The following is a 21,917-nucleotide window of genomic DNA, read 5'->3' on the forward strand; positions in this document are numbered from 1 at the left end:
GTATTTCCTCAAAACAAGCCTAGAATTGTCAATGCGATCTAGTGGGAGGCCAACAATATATCATTTTACATAATTGAAATGATAAACGCAACTATCATGTTGGTGATTTTTTCCGTTTAAAAATAAAGCACATAATGGTTTCACAGTTTTAATCATATCTGTTTATGAGGACATATATTGATATATATATATTGATGCTATTTTTAACCTTACTGGGATTGACATGGTAGACAACCCCAGTAAATTTTGAATTGAAAAAATTGGCAAAACCTGTGAATGATGCATGTGTTGTAAGAGATGTGATATATCAGATAGTAAAATTCAATGCAGTGTACACAATAATATCAATTTTAAGTAAGTTTTTGACAATTTTCTTCATTTTTTCTTGCTAATGTATCATCTGGAGTCTAGTCTTTTTGAATGTACATGCAACCATCCTTCTCCGTAAGTGATTTTCACACATTCTTCCAAGATGTATAACCTCTGAACACATAAGTGTTGCATTATTAAACAATTTTCGGTCTCTGATAGACATGCTATGTTATTAACTTTTTAAAGTTGGTAACTGTACTACAAAGTTCAAAGTTATTAACAAGTATTTCCTTTGATGCCATCGTCTGGAGATATATAGTGATATTTTAATTGAATAATAAAAATACACAAAGCCTACAACCAATTATACAATGAATTTTAAATAAGGATTTCATTTGTGATCATTTAAGCTTATAATTGTACTGATGGATTAACTGGTTTATAGTTGTCCCTTCACACACACAAAGTCATGTAAATATTAAATGAAAGTTATGTTTTTTTCAATCATCAATATTTCAGTCAAGTTTTCTGCTCCTAAAACATTTTCATTCACACTGCTTTTGCACTGAAGGGGTAAGTTATGTGAAGGCTCATTTTTGGCCTGGCAAATTTTCCATGAAATTAAAAAGCCATAAATGTGACATTTTAAACACATATGTATGTTTTCTCTTTCTCAGTTGAGAAATGTTTGAAGAAAATAAGTAACAGATAAGATGGCTTTTTATTTTGATTTGAGCATTTAATATTTTCTTTTTTTCCAGAGTGGCTGCATTCTTCAATGAGCATTCATATGTTGCCTAGTTTACACACCCAGTTTGTGGTTTTAATATTTTTTATGTTACAAAATAGAGCTTTAACTCATTGTATTTGATCAAATACATAAGAAGGGGAAAAACTCACATTTTTCACTCTGTAAAGTTCTAAAACAATTTTTAATCAAGTATTTGAAATATAGTTTGATGAAATTTAAATTAAAAAATAATAATTGCGGGGCTGAAAATGTGACTTGTAAACCTAACCCTTTTATGAATGATTCGGCTTAAATATTACAAGAGCACCAGAAAAAAGGAAAATCAACAAAATAAATTTTAAACATTTATGAAGAAAATAGAACCACTGAATCAACAATCAAGTTATTATTTCCTTTATCTGATTATTAAAGCCAGGACCTGGTTATAGTCTTCTTTAAATCACAGATTATTCCTGAAGATACATTGACATTGACAGTTTATCGTCTGTGAAAAGGCAACCAAGTTCCCTGGAAGTTAATGGGAGATTGGATTTTTATTTTTTTCATAATTAAATATCATATATATATCTTAATAAACTAATGGAATAAAGAAACTGTGCATGCAAAACCAAAGCGATTCTCCATGGGAAAGCAATTTCTAAAGATGACCTAAGTGTGACAATTGTCACTAACTTTGAGAAGTACCACAGTTTGTGTCACTGTATCACAGTAACATTTATGTGTAAAATAACTGTGATAAACAACATGATTGTAATCATTAAACGACTGGACATTATTAAAGACAATTTTTGTTACAGTTTCTTTATTTCACTTAAAAGCTATAGTTGTGTGTTGTAATGAAAATTGTTAAACATCTGTATTGCATGCATCAAGAGGAAAACACAAATTATCACAGTTAACAGCACTAAATAAGGAAAAGTCCATCAAATATGTAAGACCAACAGCTTGAGAATCTCTGTCTGTTTACATGAAGTCTACAGCTCTTCGTCTGTTTACATGAAGTATGCAGCTCTCCGTCTGTTTACATGAAGTCTGCAGCTTTCCGTCTGTTTACATGAAGTCTGCAGCTCTCCGTCAGTTTACATGAAGTCTACCGCCCTCTGTCTCTGCGCTGATTTCAATAACTTCAGCCTGTAAGACAAAACCAGAAAAATACCAAATAACAGTACTTTAATATTTCAATGTGACAGCTTTATTTCATTTATCATAACATACATTACACAGTCATCAAATTAGACTTCTGAATGATCAAGCCTGATTATTATACAAGTGCAACAACCAATAAATACTATATACAATCCAGAATTTGACCAAGCAGGAAAGCAATTTACCTGTGCAGGGCTTGTACTAATTCTAACCACTGCATTTGAAAAATTTAATCTCTCTCTCTCTCTCTCTCTATATATATATATATATCCCCAAGAGATTGATATCAGATGTATAATCATTGTAAGACTAATGTCACTGGTCTGCGGAATGTCTTAAACCATTAACTATCAAGTATTAAAACTTATAATTGTACCTATTGATTATTTCCTTGTCCGTTTCCCTATCATCCTCATCACTGCTCTCCTCCCGTTCAGACGAGTCTGATCTTTCGTTGACATGTCTGGAACGTTTCTCCTTCTTGCGGCCTTTCTTCTTGTGCTTACTTTTCTTTCGTTTCTCCTGGAAAATTGGTTTTCATAATTAAATCCTTTGTAATTAAAACAAGTCTTTAAAAACAAGGCCAACTTTTAAGGACAGTCATGAAATATTCTCACACTTGAGTGGTTATTTCAAAACCTCAGAGACTAAAACCTTTCAAGAAAGATTTCAATTCTTCAAACAACCTTCATATATCTATTTTTTTCATAATGATAGCAGAAAAGCAGAATTATTACACTTTTACATACATGCCCGATACTCCACATTACAGTCATTAATTAATAACCGCTTTCAGCAGTTACAGAACAAATTATCACTTCATTTAAAGACTTTTCACCAGTTTTCTAGAAACCCATTTAATACCATCTTCACCATAGACTATTACCAATCTACCTTTTTCTCTTTCTTGTGTTTATGCTTGTCTCTATGTCTGTGTTTGTGTTTTTTGGTTGACTCTTTTGTAAGGTCTACATAGTCATCAGGTGGTCGGTCTTTCGATTTATCATTAGTGAGATCAATGATGTCACCAGCTGGCTGGTTTCTCGATTTTTCATTAGTGAGATCAATGAAGTCACCAGCTGGCAGATCTCTCCATTTATCATTTGATGCTGATGCAGCACCTTTAATGTTAAAAAAATCAATATTAGAAAAGATATAGAACATGGATATTACACTTATTTGGTCAAGTGATTGTTTGTTAAAAAAGAAGAACATAATTTGCAGCAAATTGTATGAAAGTGATTAACACCTTGGTTTTATCAAAGATAGCCAAAATGTTCATGAACCGGTCAACAGTTATCCACGAATTACATTTAACCAATGAAATCAACTAGCCTTAAAAGATAACCTGCAATGATTTTAATAACATAATCATAACATTATCTTTATATCCATTTACTAACTTTGCAAACATCATGTAAACATATGGAGTCTGAAACTTGTATTGAAGCAATGGGAAAATGGCGCATCTGTATACCTTCACTGTTAACATGTGAATATCTTGTATCATCAGAATGGTTTTAGAGTTATAGCCAAGGCTTAAAATTGTTGCATGACACTACCAAACATGCCACAAGTGCTGTAACAATACCATAAAACTGACAAGCTAAAAACTGTAAACGCTACATATTCAGCCAAACCTTGTGGTAGGGAAGGAGGTAAAGCAGGTCCATATGCATCTGATTCATCCCCACTGGAATCCTGGGGCTGACCAGCTGACCCCTTTCCAGTCTCCATGGGGCTGATCTCTGGGGGCAGGGCTACGAAGGATCCACAGCCTGCTAATGTGGACTGTTTGGGTGGGGCAGTAAAGCCTGGCAGTGATGTGGCCGGAGTGGCCTCAACCGAGTCTGTGAAAAATAATATTTTTATAGCTTAAAAAGTTTTAACTGAAAAAGTGGTCTTCGCGTAAAATCTTTTGCGATTTGAATGCAGTTATTAAAGTCACAAAATACTGTTTAGTTTGGGCAATGCAATATTAAGACGAATTTACAAAATGATCACACATATAATAAGACAAGAGCTCATCAATTTTACTAATTTGGTCAATGGGCATATCTCAACAGTATTTAATGACAAAGTTATTTACTTTGCTACACATTTCGTTGCATAATATCACTAGTAACATGTGTTCTAAGTTTCATGTGAATATCTAGAAAATATTTTTAATATTGGTTTAAGATTTTGCCTGCTGCTACAGCCACAGCCTAAGACACAATGACAATACCTTGCTCAACTTTAGATAAAAACAGCAGTCTGTATACAGGTGTTAGTCACATTTAAAATATTTATACTAATCCTGTGTCATTATCAATGAGCTATTGTGCAGCTGACTGTGACCTTGACCTACTAACCACAAAAACAAAGAAGCCAACTACATGTCAAGAGCAACCTACCAGTGAATTGTCATGATCCTAGGTCAAACCATTCTTAAGTAATTGGTAGGAAAAAGGGTTTTTAATATAGGCCCTTGTGGCTTACACTCTTATAGCATGACATTTTGGGTATTTTTATCCAAAGCATGAACATAGCTCATTCAAAGGGAAAAAATCAGTGAACTACATGTTTTACAGAGGTTGAAGGGAGATAACCCCTAGAATAATACACAACTCTGTACAAGTTGTCCCCCTTAAAAATACTTTTGCTTGGGCTGAAACATTTTAAATCTGGCTGGTCTTAAAATGGAACCAGGCTCTCACCTACAGCTAACTATTGTATAAGTCTTATTGAGATACAATCAAAACTGAAGACTGTATCGCATTAAAAAGTAATTGTTTACGGATGCTTGGGCAATGAGCACCACGCAATGGCATAAACTTTTCTGGACTCTGGCCAATAGAGCTGAAAACCATTGCCGTGCCTTTTGACCAAATATAACATGGGTCAAGAACTGGTCAAGGGCAAACGGACCAATGGAGTTTCATGGTCCTACATCTATCTGCTCTTAAAATCTTGGATAACAAACTTTTCAGAAGACTAGAAAGTGACCTTTATTTCTGATCTACTCACCCCCTGAACAACAGGGGTGAACAACTAGTCATGGGTAACCTACCTCTAAAGTTTCATGGTTCCCAGTCAAACTGATCTTAGTTCATTTGCAGCAGAGACATGGTTTACCAACAGACTTACTGACTTGCAACCTGACCTACTTACCATCCAACATTTGCAAAACTATTTGCCCCCTCTAACTTATATGCCCTCATTTTAGAGGGCATACAAAGGGATCTATAAATTACTTTCAGACAAAGCTTGTTTCTACTTACCGGAGATTGAAAAAGCTGGTTGAAAGGAACTATCCTGTGCATCTGGTAGTTTTGAGGAACTATCCTCTCCATCCTCCTCCTCAGAACTGGAGCTATCCTCGGAGTCAGTGTTTCTAAATATAGCTCTGAACAGGTCCATAGCTGGAGCACCATCAGTCTGTGTGAAAATAAACATTGAAAGATTTGCTGAGCACAAATAATCATATAACAATGAATTATTAGTAAATCTTAAAAGAAGCCCTGAATAAAAAATCTATCACCCATTAAACAAAATATCAATGAGTAACAATGAAACACCACCAATCAAATACAAATGGTCACTGCATTTGCCCTGCTACTTTCAAAAAGTGACAAACTTGAAACCTTGTGAAAATACCTTATATACGAGTTTTCAAATGTATGATAATACTTCCACATAACTTTTTTTAATCATGTTTTCAATATAACTTTTGGCATATACATTGTTACATGTACATGTATCATAATTCCTGGTATACTGGCAATATCAGACTAATAATAACTAGAAATGTGTCCATAGGACACGGATGCCCCCACTTCGATTTTTTGTCACAGAAAATAAGCCATAATGATTATTCAGGATAATCTGCACATATAGGATAAGTTGAGTTGAGTTGGGTTTTACGGCATCGCAAGACTGTATAGGTTATATGGCGCCATTCAGGCAGGAAAATACTTGTTGGATCCACATTGGACACATACTTTTCAAGAATTAGATTGGAAACATATATTTTTGAAGTATTTTTGGCAAAAAAGGGCCGTAACTCCTAAATGACTAAAGCGATTTCCATGACTATCGAACTTGATCAAGATATTATGGTCACAAACATGTGTTTAAAGTTTGGTGAGGATTGGACAAACAGTTTTCAAGAATTAGATTGGAAACATATATTTTTGAAGTATTTTTGGCAAAAAAGGGCCGTAACTCCTAAATGACTAAAGCGATTTCCATGACTATCGAACTTGATCAAGATATTATGGTCACAAACATGTGTTTAAAGTTTGGTGAGGATTGGACAAACGGTTTTCAAGAATTAGATCGGAAACAATCTTCGGGACGTACGTACGTACAGACAGACAGACGTACGTACGGACAAGGGCAACCCTATATGCCGCCACTTTGTGGGGGCATAAAAATCGTGAAAATTGGGCTCCAGTAGGAGGGATTAAGTCTCAAAGCAGAGTTAAGAGACTAATGATTCCTGCTGAAAAAGACACTTTATATCTATACTGGTACAAAAATATGAAAGTGAAAGCCCTCAATCTGGAGTTCAGGATTAATGCTCAATTTTATCTTCCCTGTATTTTGTTTATAAAAAAACTTAAATTCACGTTCTTGCCTAACCGGGGACATACCTCTGATTTTTCAACAAGTTCAGCAAACTTGTCTGTTTTACTGACAGACTTCCCAGCTGCTGTTTTACCAGCATCCGCAGCATTTTCATCGTTATCTGTTTCCATGGCAACAGGTGCAGGTTTCACAGTATTCTCCCCTTTCTCAAGATGGCTAAATATAGACTTAAACTCTTTAGGTTTGTTTGATTGTACAGATTTAACACTAAATGAAACCGGTTTATCACTTTTCAGGTTAGATGCCTTTTGTGCCCCTTTTTCAGCATCAATAAGATGGCTGAATATTGATTTCATGGCTTTTCCCTTGTTCAATTCTTTATCAACCTTACTAGTAGTATCAGTCTTATCTGTATCAGTTTTAGCATTGTCTTTTTTCACTTCTTCTGGGGGTGGTGTTTCCTGGGTTTGGGACCCCCTCCTATCATAGGCCATCTCTGTTGGGTTAGCGAAGTTAAGGAAATTGAACACAGAGTACTTGTCCCTCTTTGCTGAAATTAGGCCAACTATTGTAGACCTGAAAATAATCAAAATATACAGAATTTTAAAAAGGTTTGTTTGTATTCTTTAATACAGCTGTATAAATGAGAAACAATTGTTTTATTTAATCTTAGTCTAAATCACCCTCTTTTTATGTAAATAAAAGAGAGAAAAAAAGAAAAAAGGGAAAAACAATGTGTGCATAATTAGTCTTTGATCCAACCAAACATCAGAATTATAATTTTGCACACAAGATTCAAATAATTACTTCATTTCTACATTGCTTGACCGCATAATTGCTTTATATGTATATGCAATGCATGAGCATAATTACTTCATATCTACAACACATGACGTGGCATAATTACCCTATATTTACCATGCATGATGCCAATATAAATTCATTTCTACATTTCATAAAAACATAATTTCTTCAAATCCAAAATGCATTACAACATAATTTCTTCAAATCCAAAATGCATAACAATGCATTACCACATAATTAATTCAATTATAAAAATGCATGACAGCATCATAACTTCATTTGTATCATGCATGACAGCATGTTAACTTCATTTGTACCATGCATGACAGCATGTTAACTTCATTTGTACCATGTATGACAGTCTCTTAACTTCACATATCCTAATTCATAATTCATAATGAATATGAATAATATTGTCTACATATTTTCAATAAAAAGTTCACATACCCTGGGTATGGGTTTGGCACATTAAATCGTTTACAGACTAGATTGTCAGGGTGCCACTCTTCGTCCTCCCTAGTCAGCTTCCCGTACATCTTCATGGAAGCTGCTTTCTCTGCGTCTGTCTGGTCAATCTGTCAACACATTTTAAATCACAAAATATTGCAGAATACTTGTTTCACAACGCAGAAGCGCTTTCAACTTAATGACTACGTTAAACCAAAATATTTGTAATACCCGGTACCTATGCTTTGACAAATCCTGAATTGGACTCAAATCAACAAATCCTATGGTAGACACATCTAGCAAGGAAATGATGTCTATCTTACAGACAGAGCTGGCTTAAACGGAATGTACACCAGATTGGCACCAATTTTTTTTTCTGTAACGAATCTCAGGACAATTATTTAATAAAATGTTCTACTCTTTGTTATCATAAATGTAAAACAAATACCAAAATGTAAACAAAAAATTGACTCGGGGACTGGGTTCGAACGTGTGTCGCCAAAATTGCAGTCTAGCGTTGTATCCACTGTGCTACGAAGACTTAGCCTAAACAGTTGGGAGTATTTAAGCTATATACCTAACTTGGTTATATCACGTGATAACATCGACTAGCCAATCATTCATGAGGAATGAATTCTACTAGGTAGACATACCTAGTAATCTTTTTTAATGGTAAAATACGAAAAAAACTGCGAAAAATTAATTAAATGTGACTTATGTGGTACTTCAGTAAGTGAGTTTTAACGCATTGTACACATCGATACCAAGTTTATGTCAGTTTTCGACAATTTTCTTCTTTTTTTTCGCTTTTTCATCATATGGAGTACAGTCCCTATAATTGTGGTTGGTATCATCAAAGAGGGTAAGGGTAACTTTGTAAACTCTTAACATTTAATTAATGCCATTCGCTGTATGTTCTCTTTTAACATTCTCAATCATCCTCAGTAGTTTTTGTACGGTAAAAGCCACCATCATGGATGCTAATGGATGTTACAGGTGGATGGTCTAGATAGCTTAAATCTGTATATTTCATTAATGCCCCTCACTTTATGTTCAATTTTAACATCTCATCTGCAATAGTTTCTGCACATGTAAATCATGCAGCCATCATGGATGCAAGGGTCAGTTCAGGAGGACAGTCTTGCAAGACCCCTTACCTCACACCAAAGCCACTTACTATTTGTTCCACCTAGACATCAAATCCAACCATCCTCAATAGGTCCTGCATGAGTAAATTGTGTGGGCGTCATTGAAGCCAGTAGTCGGTACAGGTGAGCGGCCTTGCAGGACACCTTTAATTATACCAAAGCCACTTACTGTTTGTTCCGCCTTTACATCCTCCCCACCATCCTCAATAGTTCCTGCACGTGTAAATCGTGCAACCTTCCTGGACGCAAGAGTCAGTACAGGAGGATGACCTTGCTATACCCCCTTACATAACATCAATGCCACTTACTGTTTGTTCTGCCTTTACATCAACCCCATTATCCTCAATAGGTCCTGCACTGTGCCTGCACATGTACATTGTGCAGCTATCATGGATGCTAGTGGTTGGTACAGGTGGACAACCCTGCTTAACCCCTTTCATGACACTGATGCCACTTACTGTTTGTTCAGCCTTGACATTCTCCCCACCATCCTCAATTGTTCCTGCTCATGTAAATTTTGCAGCTATTATGGACGCTAGTGGTCCGTACAGGCGGGAGGGGATGGGGGGGCTTGCAGGACCCCTTTCAATACAGCAATGCCACTTACTTTTTGTTCAGCCTTTACATCTTCCTCACCATCCTCAATTGTTCCTGCACGTGTAAACCGTGCGGCCATCATTGATGCTAGAGGTCGGTACAGGTGGGCGGCCTTGCTAAATTCCTCCCGCTCTCTCTCTTTCTCCCAATCTGTTTTTCCGGGCATACCAACTAACAGGTATGGTTCTGTAGAGATAATATTTCAGGATATTGGTTACTTGTTGACATAAAAGAGTAAGGGCTATAACATTAAAACATATAACCCCCGGGCGAAAGCCTCTTTTAAATTATGCCACACCCCAACAGAAGCAAATTTACCCTTCTCGGGTCCAAATTAGTAAAAAAAGACACCCACTTATATACTATTTAAATTATTGCCTTTCCCCCCGGGAGTTATATGTTTTACTGGAATAGCCCTAAATGTTGATCGAATAGCTGAAAGAGGTTTATTTACATAAGAAAGTACTGATTTTTTTATCAATCAAAATCAAATCAATACGCTTGCGATCGCAGTTGATTCATGTAAACAAGTAAAACCAAATTGAAAGGTAAAACATAACATAATATTATCATAAAGTGCTAGAAATCAGTTCCAGTTGGACTGTCGATAATCGGTTCTGACACTCAAGAAACCAGAACAATTGGTTTTTGACAATACCTTATTTGTAATTTATACTTGTACAAATACTCGTAAACCTTAACTATGCTTAATTAGCCTTATGTTATGTCTATTTTTGCGGATATTCAGTGTTGTTGTTGCTTTTGGCCATACAGTTAACGATAACAACTGAACATTGACAAATGTATAAATAAACTCAAAGGAGAACATAGGCAGAAATAAACTGAACGCAAATAACAAGAGGAAAGAAGCTAGTTGAATTGATGTTCACTATAACCAAATACAATCGATTGTCACAGATTTCAGGCCAAACCAATCATAATCATTTTTTGATTATAATCAATCATCGGAGCATCACTAATATTATATATGTACCTTTGTGCCCATGTTTGACTGCTTCTAGATATTTATCATATCGCAACTGTTTAGCTGGATCTTTGCTGAATGGTTTGAAAATGGCTGCTCCCTGGAATAAAGGGACACCACTCTTTCTATGCTCTTCAACATTGGAGGTAGATTCAGTAGTAGTGGAATTATCTCCCTTAGGTTGATCTTCACTACCTTCAAGTGTCTCAGAACTGACAAATGTTCTTAAAGGGAAGTTCACGATTGCTGTGGTATCAGTATTTTGCTTGGCTTGATTTATTCTCTCCTTTTCTTCCTTGGGTATAAGATCAAACACAGATCCTGCAATAAAACTTCTTTAAGTACACGATACAAGAATCTTTATTTAAAGTCAGGTATGTGTAAACAAGAAACATTAGCTCAATGAGCTATTTTCAGACATGAGCAATTAATAAAAAGCATTGACAGGACAATTTCAATACTTATAATTACATTTACATTAATTCAGGGGATAACAAGTTAGGTTGCAAGGAGCAACACATTACAAAGTATCTTAATGTATTTGGTTTACGCATTTTATAAAAGAAATAATAAATTGATTATAGCCAATTATGAAATCATTATCTATAACAATATAATATTGTACATTTGTTATAAACTGATGCAAATTCAATGCTATATACTTATATTGTGTATATTTGTGTATTGCTTAAGAGATCAGAAGCCTTTTAGCATATTTATATTTGTCAAATGTCAATACGAATTGAGGCGTAGCTAAGTCATTTGTCCAAAAAGAATAACTGTCAATTCTAACAAGGAAAATATCTGAGTGAACTGTTTCATAGATTCTAAAGCAAGAGATACTTTTACACTAGAGTTCCAAGAAAAATAACTAGTCAATCAAGTCATCACTTATAACATTCTATTTCTGAAAAAACACACACTACTTTACCACTTCTTAAGCTGAAATGATCTTATATAACAATCTTTTATAACAAAAGAACAACCTACCAACAAATGCCTGCTCCCCGAGAGCGACACCTCTACTTGTAGCATCATGACGCTTCTCCCTAGCTGATGAACCTTGACTCACACTGCCAGGTGCTGAGCCTGGAACCAAACCAGAGCTGCTGGTTCCAGGCACAGGGCTGGGCCCAGCATCAGAAGGTTTTAGGAACTGCCTGTAGTCCACACCTGTACTGGACTGGTTTCTAGTCATTACTATTGACTGGTCATCTGACTTTTTGAATCTGTGCACTGGTCTACAATGAAAACAGAGTGAGAATTTTCATTGTTCAGAGATAATATTTCGTAGAGATTGTTTTTATATATATTTCATTGCACTTGTAAACAGAAATAAACTAGACTTAACAGGAACTTCAAAAACTTTACAGGTATCTAATACAATACATTAACGCAAAAAAATGTGACATTTATTCCATCAAAAAAAGTCTCTTCACAAACAATCCAATATCGGTACTTGCTATTTAAAGAGTGAAATAAATAGGCCATGAGAGATATCAACCCTTGTAAGTTTTTCTTAGTTGGTCAAGGGCCATCCCTTACGATCTGCGTTATGGGAACTTGTTAATCTTATACAAACTGTCCATGCAAACATTTGAATATGTTTCATTGTTTATATCTTAAACAGTTACTATGAGTTACAGAATACATTAAATTTTGCACAATAACAACAAGGCTATAACAACACATCAACTGTTTTTAATGAATAAAAATACACACAAAAATGATCATAATTACCTAAAGTCCCTGGGGAGGGAAGGGGGTGGGAAGTCTTTCTTCTGGACCAGTTTCTTGGAGGAGAGAGAAAACCCATCTAGCAGTTGCCCCACATAGCCCACTGGTGTCTGCTGCTTCTGACCTGCCATAACATATTACTTATCATTATCTAGCCCACCTTAAGTCCTTAAGGAGGGTTGGGTGAGGGAAGTCTTTCATACAAACCAGTTCCTTTAGTGTGACAGAAAACTATAGTGGCCGATACAATACTTTTAGCAGAATAAGTTCAAGAATCAGACACTATACCAACAACAACAAAAGTTGTCATGTCTATCAGAGTAGTATATCTTCAAGAATCTTATACTTTTAGGAATCCTTGGCAGTGATTATCATTTTTTACTTGTTTGCAGAAAAACAAGCTGATTGCCAGATAAAGTTGATGCTATGAAACCCTACCCCTATGAGTTGGTGCAGTCCATCCAAACTTGTCATCTCCCTCACCGCCCATCGTCATGTCATATTTGGACATGTCATCCATACCGTAGACATCATCATCCTCATCCTCCAGAGCACCGACACCAAACCCCTGTATCAAATGGAAGTGATTGAGGGTGATATGTTTAAGTTTGAATGTCCCCTTCTTTTGCTAAACTGAGAGGTCCACAGAGCATGTCGTCATTTCTCATCCTCCAATGCAAGCCAAAAAGCCACAACTAGATTGAATTACCTATCAACTTATTATATAAGAATAGTTGGTAAAATGTGAGTTGAACTCATAATAAATATGTGGTATTCAAAATGTTTGTTGGGCCTGTTCAAATTCGGAATGTCATAAAGCAGGCCTTTTTAATTTCTTTTACACCAAGTAAGATTTTCAAGAATTTGGGCTAATTCATCCCAAAGTCTGTTTTTGAAGACTGCTGAAAATGGCAATATAATACTGGCCAATGACAAAAACAGGACAGAAAGAGACAAAACACACAATAAGTCTTAAACTGTCATGCTGCTCTAGAATACCTGTCCTCGTATTCCTCTTCTACTGGCGCCAGATTTCCGTACAGTTGGGGCCTCAAACAGGTTGATGTGTGTAGAGGGCAGGGCTTTCCTGGGGTCCAACCCGCTGTAGCCCAGACCATGGGTGTTGTCCTTGGCACCTGTCATTACACAAAGGTAATCAGATTTGAGTACAGGCGGGAACTCGAAAAATTAAATATTTGTAGAGAGTAGGGCCTTCCTTGACTCCAACCCACTGTTGCACAGTGATGTTGACAAAGATGATGGTGACAATAATGATGACAACGATGATGATGATGATGATTGCCTCACAGGCCAAATTTGTAACAAGGCTTCTTCCCCTTTTTTTCAGAATAAACTGAATCTTTATATACATATGAAGCAGAATGTGGATTGTGTCGGTCAGAGCAAATGTGACATCAGACATGACTTTTCGTAGTGTTGGGAATCAGACAGAAAAATAACTATCGATAATCGGTTTATGAAACCGATCAATGATCTATTATTAATTGATGTAAACATTATTTAATAATATTTCGTCATCATATTTAAGGCATACAGATACAGCATCAGTTTTAAGCACCAATGTTCCCTCACAATATTGTTTGTACATTTCTTCGATAATTTACATTATTTATTCAGAACGCAACTGTCTTTTCGTGTTTACAAGTTACTTATACATAACATGAGACCACAGGCTCTAATTTTTGTCTTACATTTAGTATTATATTCATGTGTTAAATAAACACAGAAAGATATCGTTATCTTTTTAATAATCAGTCAGTAACAAGACAGTACAACAAGCAGTTGAATATATTTTTATTTTACAAGAACATATCCTTTCAGAAAACTGAGAAAACTTTATTCTTACATGGTAAGAAGTAAACGGTAATATGTTTTAAAATTCACTTTTAGACCATTACATGATAAGTTGAAACTAATCCTTTAGCAGTTAAATTGCGAAGAAAATTTGTAATATGGTACTGTAGTGACATTCTGACTTGATAAGAATATGACTTGATAACTTAAGATAGTAACACCTTAACACTTAAGCATTAAACAAAAAAAAATTAGTCGGTAGCATTTACATCCCTTGTATGTATAATCAATTGTTCAAATTTCACTATCGATTGTCGCCAACATAGGCCTTTCAGATAAATTGTCGATTATAATAGATCATCGGCACAACACTAACTTTTCATCATCAAGATAAGTACATACCAAGCAGTATATGCGCTGTGTCAGTCGGAGCAAATGTGACGTCAGACAAGACTGTTTCATCATCAAGACCGTCGTCTCCACTGTCGGGGCTTGGTGGCCCAGTGCAGCCATAGATCCTTCTGCCTTCAGCTACAGATATAGTAACACTTATATAAATTACAATACTTAGTCAGACAAAAAAAAACATCAAACCTGTTTTCATGTAATATCAATCAACCAATCATAGTAAACCACCCAATACACCCAGGATTTGGTATAATGTCTTGGGTTTACTAGTTAACTTAATACTAACTTCTTAAGCTTCATTGTGGCAAAAGCTGATAGCTTATAGAATCACTCTTTAAGTCGGTTTCCTGGATTTATTTATGTCCATTGTATTTGTAAGAGGCAAAGAGAAAGTAACCCTGTTGGGGATTGAACCCACATCCTCTTGGTCGAGAGTCGAACACCTATACCACTTTCACTTTCATAATTATGAAAATCATATTGTCTCATTGGCATTGTTCTTTGTAATTGGTGTAAACTTGATTGCTTTGCATGACAGTGATTTCAAACAAGCACAACTATGCAACCTATGAACTACTGACGTTGGTCTTGTGCCTGATCATGTCTTGTCATACGGTACATTAGTGCAGGGAGGGTATTTTAAAATCCCCCAATACATGGTCTAGTTACAGCCCGGAAAAGACAAAATACAAGCAAATTTTGACCTAACCTTGCTTGACATAAGACAATTCATCACTAAGTTGTATTTGTTATCATGTGAAATTTAAGGAAACAATAATTTTTAGAATAACAATTATTATCAAACCTTGTTTCTGTTTCCTTGACAACCTGGGTCCCACTCCCTGCCCTTCCTTCCAGCCCATCTTTCTCAATAGTCGCACTCCTACAGTAATTCTGTAAAAAAGGAAATCAAATGGCTCCATTTTGCCTTTAACATAAAATTCATGAAGACTTTTATCTTGCAAATGCATAATTTCTTTTAACCAGAGAATCTGTATCAGTAAGCACAGTAACAGGGCAGCATTAGCACAAGCAAGGCACAAATAAAAGGGGTGAAGGGCTTTTATTATATAAAATTTATAATTTACATCTCCCTTATGTTTGCTACAGTTCTCACAACCAGTATTGTAAAAAAATGAGGCAAGTTCTAATTTTGATGATTATGGATTTAACACATGCAATTCAAACAATAAGCCATTTCTTAAAACAATATACCTTTCAGGTACAATTAGGTTTAACAGTGTGGTGTCCCCTCCCAAAATGGAATCTGCTGTTGCAAGTTTGGCCTCATCAAATGTCCGCTTCTTCCTCTCTTCCGAGGTAAACTGGGCACTCGTTACAAACTTCCTAGGGGCTATTCCATGCTCACTAATATCCTTAAGAAAAAAAAAAAAATAATTGATTGTTGGTAAACAATAAATTTTATAAAACTTGTTCTTGCTATCTACAAACTTGGCATATCCACGCACATATTACTGCCAAGTTAGTATCATGCACCCTTCACGCACATAGTCTCAGAAGATTCTGACACTGCCAAATCTATCCAATGTGGTATATAAGCAGATCACCGCCTTTACAGAAATCGTTCGTATATGTTCATCTTGTGTGCATATTCATTTGTTTAAGTTCATTTTGACATTTATTTTGTCTGTCAGAATGACACTTATTTTCTCCCAAAGGACTGGTGAGTTAGCACCTAGCAGGAAAGTCTCCAGCCAATGCAAATGATCGTTTTATTGTGATTGTCTTATTGACTGTGATGTTCGTGTGTTTTTATTTTTTCATAAGTGTCCGATTGGTTACTTATTAGTCTGTCTGTCCCCGTTTTTATGCGAGAGTGGAAGCGTCATTTTCATTGTCTGTTAAATTCCTAAAGGAGCAGTTTATGAAAAATGTGTTGCTTTTTAATGAAAAATTTGTTGCTTATTAAACTGGATATCAAATACTTTCTACAGTAATTCTATTTCCTGTATTCAGTGGTAAATTGTATTTTAATATTACTAATTTATTACATTTATCTTCATTTACATGCAAGATATTACAGATACAGAAATAGCAAAATCTACAGTGACTTATTTACCAGTATTGTCATTGTTTTATGATACTCATCATGTAATTAAGTAATACATGTTTATGTTAATAATTATTTTAAGTTCATATTATTTTGGTTCAGACCTTTTTTTGCAGAACCTTTGTACAAACATTAAATTTTGTATGTACGCCTTAGTTTAAAACCATTCTGAACAACCACATTGTGTGAATTTAAATAAAAGTTGGAACCCACCCAAGAGACTTTATAATTCTGTTTGAATATACTCATTACTGAATTATATATTTAAGGTAATCATGTTTTAGAAAAATAGTCTGTATTTACACATAAAATATACACTAATATCAACAGAAAGTAAAAATTTGTTAATTGGTAAGTAATAAAACTGTGTTCTTAATGTTCCCAAATAAGGTCTTATCGCTAAAAGGCGCAGACAGCATTAAAAATAATACTCAAAAATCACTGGAATATATTCAATATGGGATATGAATACTGCATCCTGTGACAAACTCATCAAACCTCTTCATCCATAAAATCCTCTGGTCTTTGTCCCGAGCCTGAGCCATCTGTCCGCTTCTCTCTTGATGAAACAAATGTGGAAGGGGTGAATCCTGGGCATAAAAAACATATGGGAAATTAAAACAAAACATTATTGTTAATAGTATCTTTATCAATTTCAGATAACAAATAACTTGTATTCTAAGCTAATATCGGAACATTCTGATGCATGTATCACAATTTTAATACTTAAAAAGTATAATAAGTATATTACTCAAGATAATCCAATAATGATAAAACTGTATTGTAATTAATGATGTATATATAATAGTGTGTATTTTGGGCTGGAGGCCTTTATGTTCTGAATAAAGTTGAGTTGAGTTAAATATGCTTAAGATGTCTAATGCTGATAAAAAAAATGTGTTCTGTTGAGACCCATATTGTCATTGAGCTTTCTCATAATAAACAACTTGAAACAAATTTAAACTGCTTCATCTTAACATCTTACATTTAATTTTTAATTTTTACTAAACTTCAATAACAGGCTTTCATTAATTACAAAAATTTATAATTTCATCTTGCTTTCTAGGGCTGTGTATCACCGGACAAAAGGCGATCTGATTCGAATCGCGATCTTTGATTAGCGATCCACGAATCGATTCACGATTTATTGGTTATAAAGCAATACATATTTTGAAAATAAATGAATAATTAAAGTATAACAAAAGCTTCATTTTTGTTTAGTTTTCATTTTTTTGTCATTCTTTACATCAAACCTGAAATATTTCCAGAATTTAGAAGAAAAGGATGCTGGGTCATTTCTATATAGCGCTGAATTTGATGTTTTTGTTAACGGGGATGCCATGTTGGCATTGAATTGCAGACAAAAATAAACGATAGCTGCACATAAGTTTCGCATTATTTTATTATTGTAGATCTTCTCTTTATAATTTCTTTAATGCCCTTTGACTTTTCATTTCTTATTTCTAAATTTGCATTCATTTTAAAACATTATATTCCCTTAAAACCTTGACAAGAAGCATTCTCCATTCCAACATCGCACACTGCATTGAATGCTAGCGCTGTATGAATTAACTTGCGGTTGCGTCAGTGCAACGTATTTCGGACATTTCGGATAAACAATTCATTATATTTTTTAAAACAACCACAATATTTGCTGGAATTGAATTATCTCATTTTGTTTTATTCTTTTATTAACTTTTGCACTTGAATCACGATCCAGCGATCACTGGCAAATATTTGTGTTGAATATTTTGCTTTGACTCGCGATTACTCGGGTACTCGTTACAGCCCTATTGCTTTCCTTCTCACCCAAATGTTCACTATTGCCTTTTCTGACCAATTTAGAGCCAGCATCAAGCCCTATTTCAAATGCTTAAACATGTACTTTTCTTAAATGTGAAAATAAAATTCACCAATTTAGGTTTTTAAGTTTTTATTTGATTTATTAATAAAAGAAAAATGGACTCCTCAACCATTTCTGTATGGAAGAGTTGGAGTATTTTGAAAAAAAAAACAACCTAAATCACCTTCTTTGTATTTTTAAAAGCATTCTTGTTCATTCGCAAGCAAAATTTGAGTTCCCAAATTCAGTCAAAATAGTGATTTTTTTGCAATTAGAAAGGCTCTGACCCCATTTCCAAAATGGTGAGTTTAAAATTTGCTGTATTTAAATAACTTCCTTAAATATTCTTAACTTTAATTTAATTAAGTGTTCCAGAAGAAATTTGGATGCTTTCTCACCTTGATGGAAACCCTAACATGTAAAAACAAAAAAGAGAATAGACAATTAGAAATATATCTATTTTTGATCATTGAATATTCTATATATTGATGAGTTTTATATTTTTTTCCTGTCTGCCCACCTTCTCTGGATCCCACTGTGTTGAAGTACCCAGCAGAGAAGCCACCTGTGAAGGCTCCATGGAACCGAACTCTTCCTTTACTGTCCTTGACAGACATGTCTTGAACAGTGATAGGCTTTTTAACTGGCTCATCTGTAAAAATTATTAAATTTTTTAATTACATGTTTAATCGTGTTTCATAAAAAAATCCTGAAATAATTACAGAGATTTCAGAATAATTCTTCAGACAGTGGATGCCCATGATGGCTTATCATCTAAGAAGACAGCAGCTACATGGGCAACTTATTTATATATCTGATTTTCCCAAATAATCATTTAGGTTCATTTATGCTCATTTGCCTTTTACTCTTGACAACATTTAAATACACCTTAGGAAAAAGAGGCTAGGTGCAAGGTTTGAATCTGCAACTACTGGAACATTAGCACCAGTCTCTAATTGAGTTAACCAGATGGCTTGATCATAAGCCGTTATGTAGTGTGTGTGTGTGTGTGTGTGTGTGTGTGCGTGCGTGCGTGCGTGCGTGTGTATAAAAACCAAGCAGTAATGTAGGGTTTGTGTGCGTATATTAGAGAACCAGCCGCCAGGTTAGATCAGTTAGTTAGAGCACTGTGTTAGTGTTCCGGTAGTTGTGGGTTTGAGCCCCACACCAGACTCACTTTTCCACTAAGGCTTACTATATTGGTGTCAGAAGTAGAAGGCAAGAGTGCCTGGATCAGCCTTAAAGGTAAATGGGGGAGGAGTGGTTTGTGTGGGTAAGAATGAGCGGCCTGGTAAGCTAATTTAGTTTGACCTCCATGCTAGTGTTCTGGCAGTTGTGTGTTTGAGACCCACATCAGGCACACTTTTCCTCCAAGGAATACATAAGTAACACACACACACACATTACAGAAAAAAATTCACTTTTCTATAAATTCATTTTTCTATTTATAAACACTGATGGTAGCAGATCGAATGTTAAACGATCAATTGAAACCGTCGTTGAAATGGTTTTGAAATGAGATGCAAGTCTGCTTTGGAACCTTTCCCAGATTCAGTGATAGCTGAATGAAAAACGATAGCCTCGAAAATACATGAAAAACCTAAATTTAAAATCTTATCAATTGTGTCATAGTATGAAAGAAAAAAAAAGAAAATAACGAAAAAGTGCTTGACTTCAACAGTAATTAGACCTTTATCAGGAACATCCAAAGCCGTTCCAATTGAAACAAACGTTTCATCTTCGTCAGAATCACTATGCGCCGCCATGTTTGCTTTATTTTGAATACAGTCATAACGGTATCCGGTGGTTCGGTCCTCTTGGTAAATTTAAAGACTGCGTCCGAAGTTAATCGCCGCCGAGTTCAGATCACTATTAAATTTTATAGATGTTATGTACATGACATCTCATGATATTGTCGCTTAATAGAGGGATGCAGTTATTTGAAGACACTGTAGCCTAAAACTAACTTATGAAAAAAGGTTTTAGCCAGAGCTGTGTATACTTCCCGATCTACTGCATGCGCCCTTAATAAAATCATTTAAGGCTACATTGAATTGGGTCTGGTGGGTAAATCCCAACAAACTCGATGCAAGTACCAAAATTCCTAGTCTATATGTAATTATTGTTTTTAATTCTAATAAATTAAAAACAATATACTGTGAAGGGAATATTCAAAATTGACGACATACAGTGTTTATTAAACCTGTGGTTTTAAATACATGTTTTGTGATACTTGTGAAACATATCATAGAAACATTTGAATGCGGCATCTCAAATAAAGAAATATACATATAAAGATAATAAATGCAAGTGATCTCTACCTTGCACAAAAACAAAGGAAAATAAAGAAATACGAAGAAACTACACCAAAAATGCCAAAATCTTTATGCTTTAATCACACAACGATGATTTATGTCTCATCAACTTCTTCAGGTTTTCGACAAAGTATAATAATACTGATTGTTTATAGAGACAAAACGCGGGTAAGCACTCTAGTTAGTGTGTCGAAGACATCATAAGGACTGTGATTGGATATGTTGTCTATATCATCTTACATTAAGGCGGAATCCTCCCAACTACAATACCATCTCAAAGGATGTTAACACACCCACACGCGCGCACGCGCGAACACACATATACACTTCCATTAAAAAGTCAATATATGTGAACTATTCTAGAAAATGGGGGTCCATCGCAGCAGTGTGAGAGCAATAGATCTTTACTGTTGGAGCGAAACGACTCTGTCGTGGCACGCCTTCGATATTTGAAGGAAAAAGAAATCTATGCGAACCTAGAATGTTGGAACATCTAGTCTTCACTGACGAAACATACCTACACAGGTCATTGCATGACACCCTGTTTGCAGAGCGCTGACGCCAGACTTGTACTTACCTTTTTCTTACGGCCTTATTGTTGTGCATGCGGGTTGTAATGGTGTTTTATTCTAGGTGCCGGCTTATTGTTCAAGCAAAATTGGTACTTTGATATGAATGCTCCTATCCAAATTATCGCCAATGATCTTCTTTATCCGTAACGTCCAAAAAACAGCGCATACGATGGTAAAAGGCAAGAATCAATACTGGATGGATAGACGAAGTATTGTCTATAAGATGAGCTTTTGCCTGAATGCCACAATTGCCTTAATACAATAAATCTCACTTGGGTTCATGTAGAAAGAGAGAGCAATTGCTTTCAGAATTCTCTAACTTTAACCGAAGACAGCGTACGTTGTTGTTGAGGATGTCTATTGCTAAATGTCAAGCCAAGATCATTTAAAAATA

The 21,917-nt window shown here is 35.2% G+C and overlaps 1 protein-coding gene across 1 annotated transcript; it reads right to left on the reverse strand.

The window, feature by feature from the left end:
- Positions 1-52: 52 nt before the first annotated feature.
- LOC128242294 (G patch domain-containing protein 1-like) lies at positions 53-20,402 on the reverse strand. Its single transcript, XM_052959390.1, has 19 exons — positions 20,327-20,402; positions 19,157-19,288; positions 17,292-17,383; positions 15,938-16,098; positions 15,528-15,616; positions 14,717-14,845; positions 13,499-13,635; positions 12,938-13,067; positions 12,503-12,623; positions 11,753-12,003; positions 10,772-11,083; positions 9,788-9,963; positions 8,033-8,160; positions 6,847-7,357; positions 5,473-5,629; positions 3,850-4,059; positions 3,104-3,330; positions 2,586-2,731; positions 53-2,194 (listed from the first exon to the last, which is right to left on the reverse strand). Exons 1-19 carry the CDS (start codon positions 20,400-20,402, stop codon positions 2,143-2,145), a joined length of 3,237 nt encoding a protein of 1,078 aa, XP_052815350.1. The 3' UTR covers positions 53-2,142.
- Between the last annotated feature and the right edge of the window lie 1,515 nt (positions 20,403-21,917).

This window comes from Mya arenaria, chromosome 8 (genome assembly GCF_026914265.1).
Source record: "Mya arenaria isolate MELC-2E11 chromosome 8, ASM2691426v1".
Taxonomy (NCBI): Eukaryota; Metazoa; Mollusca; class Bivalvia; order Myida; family Myidae; genus Mya; species Mya arenaria.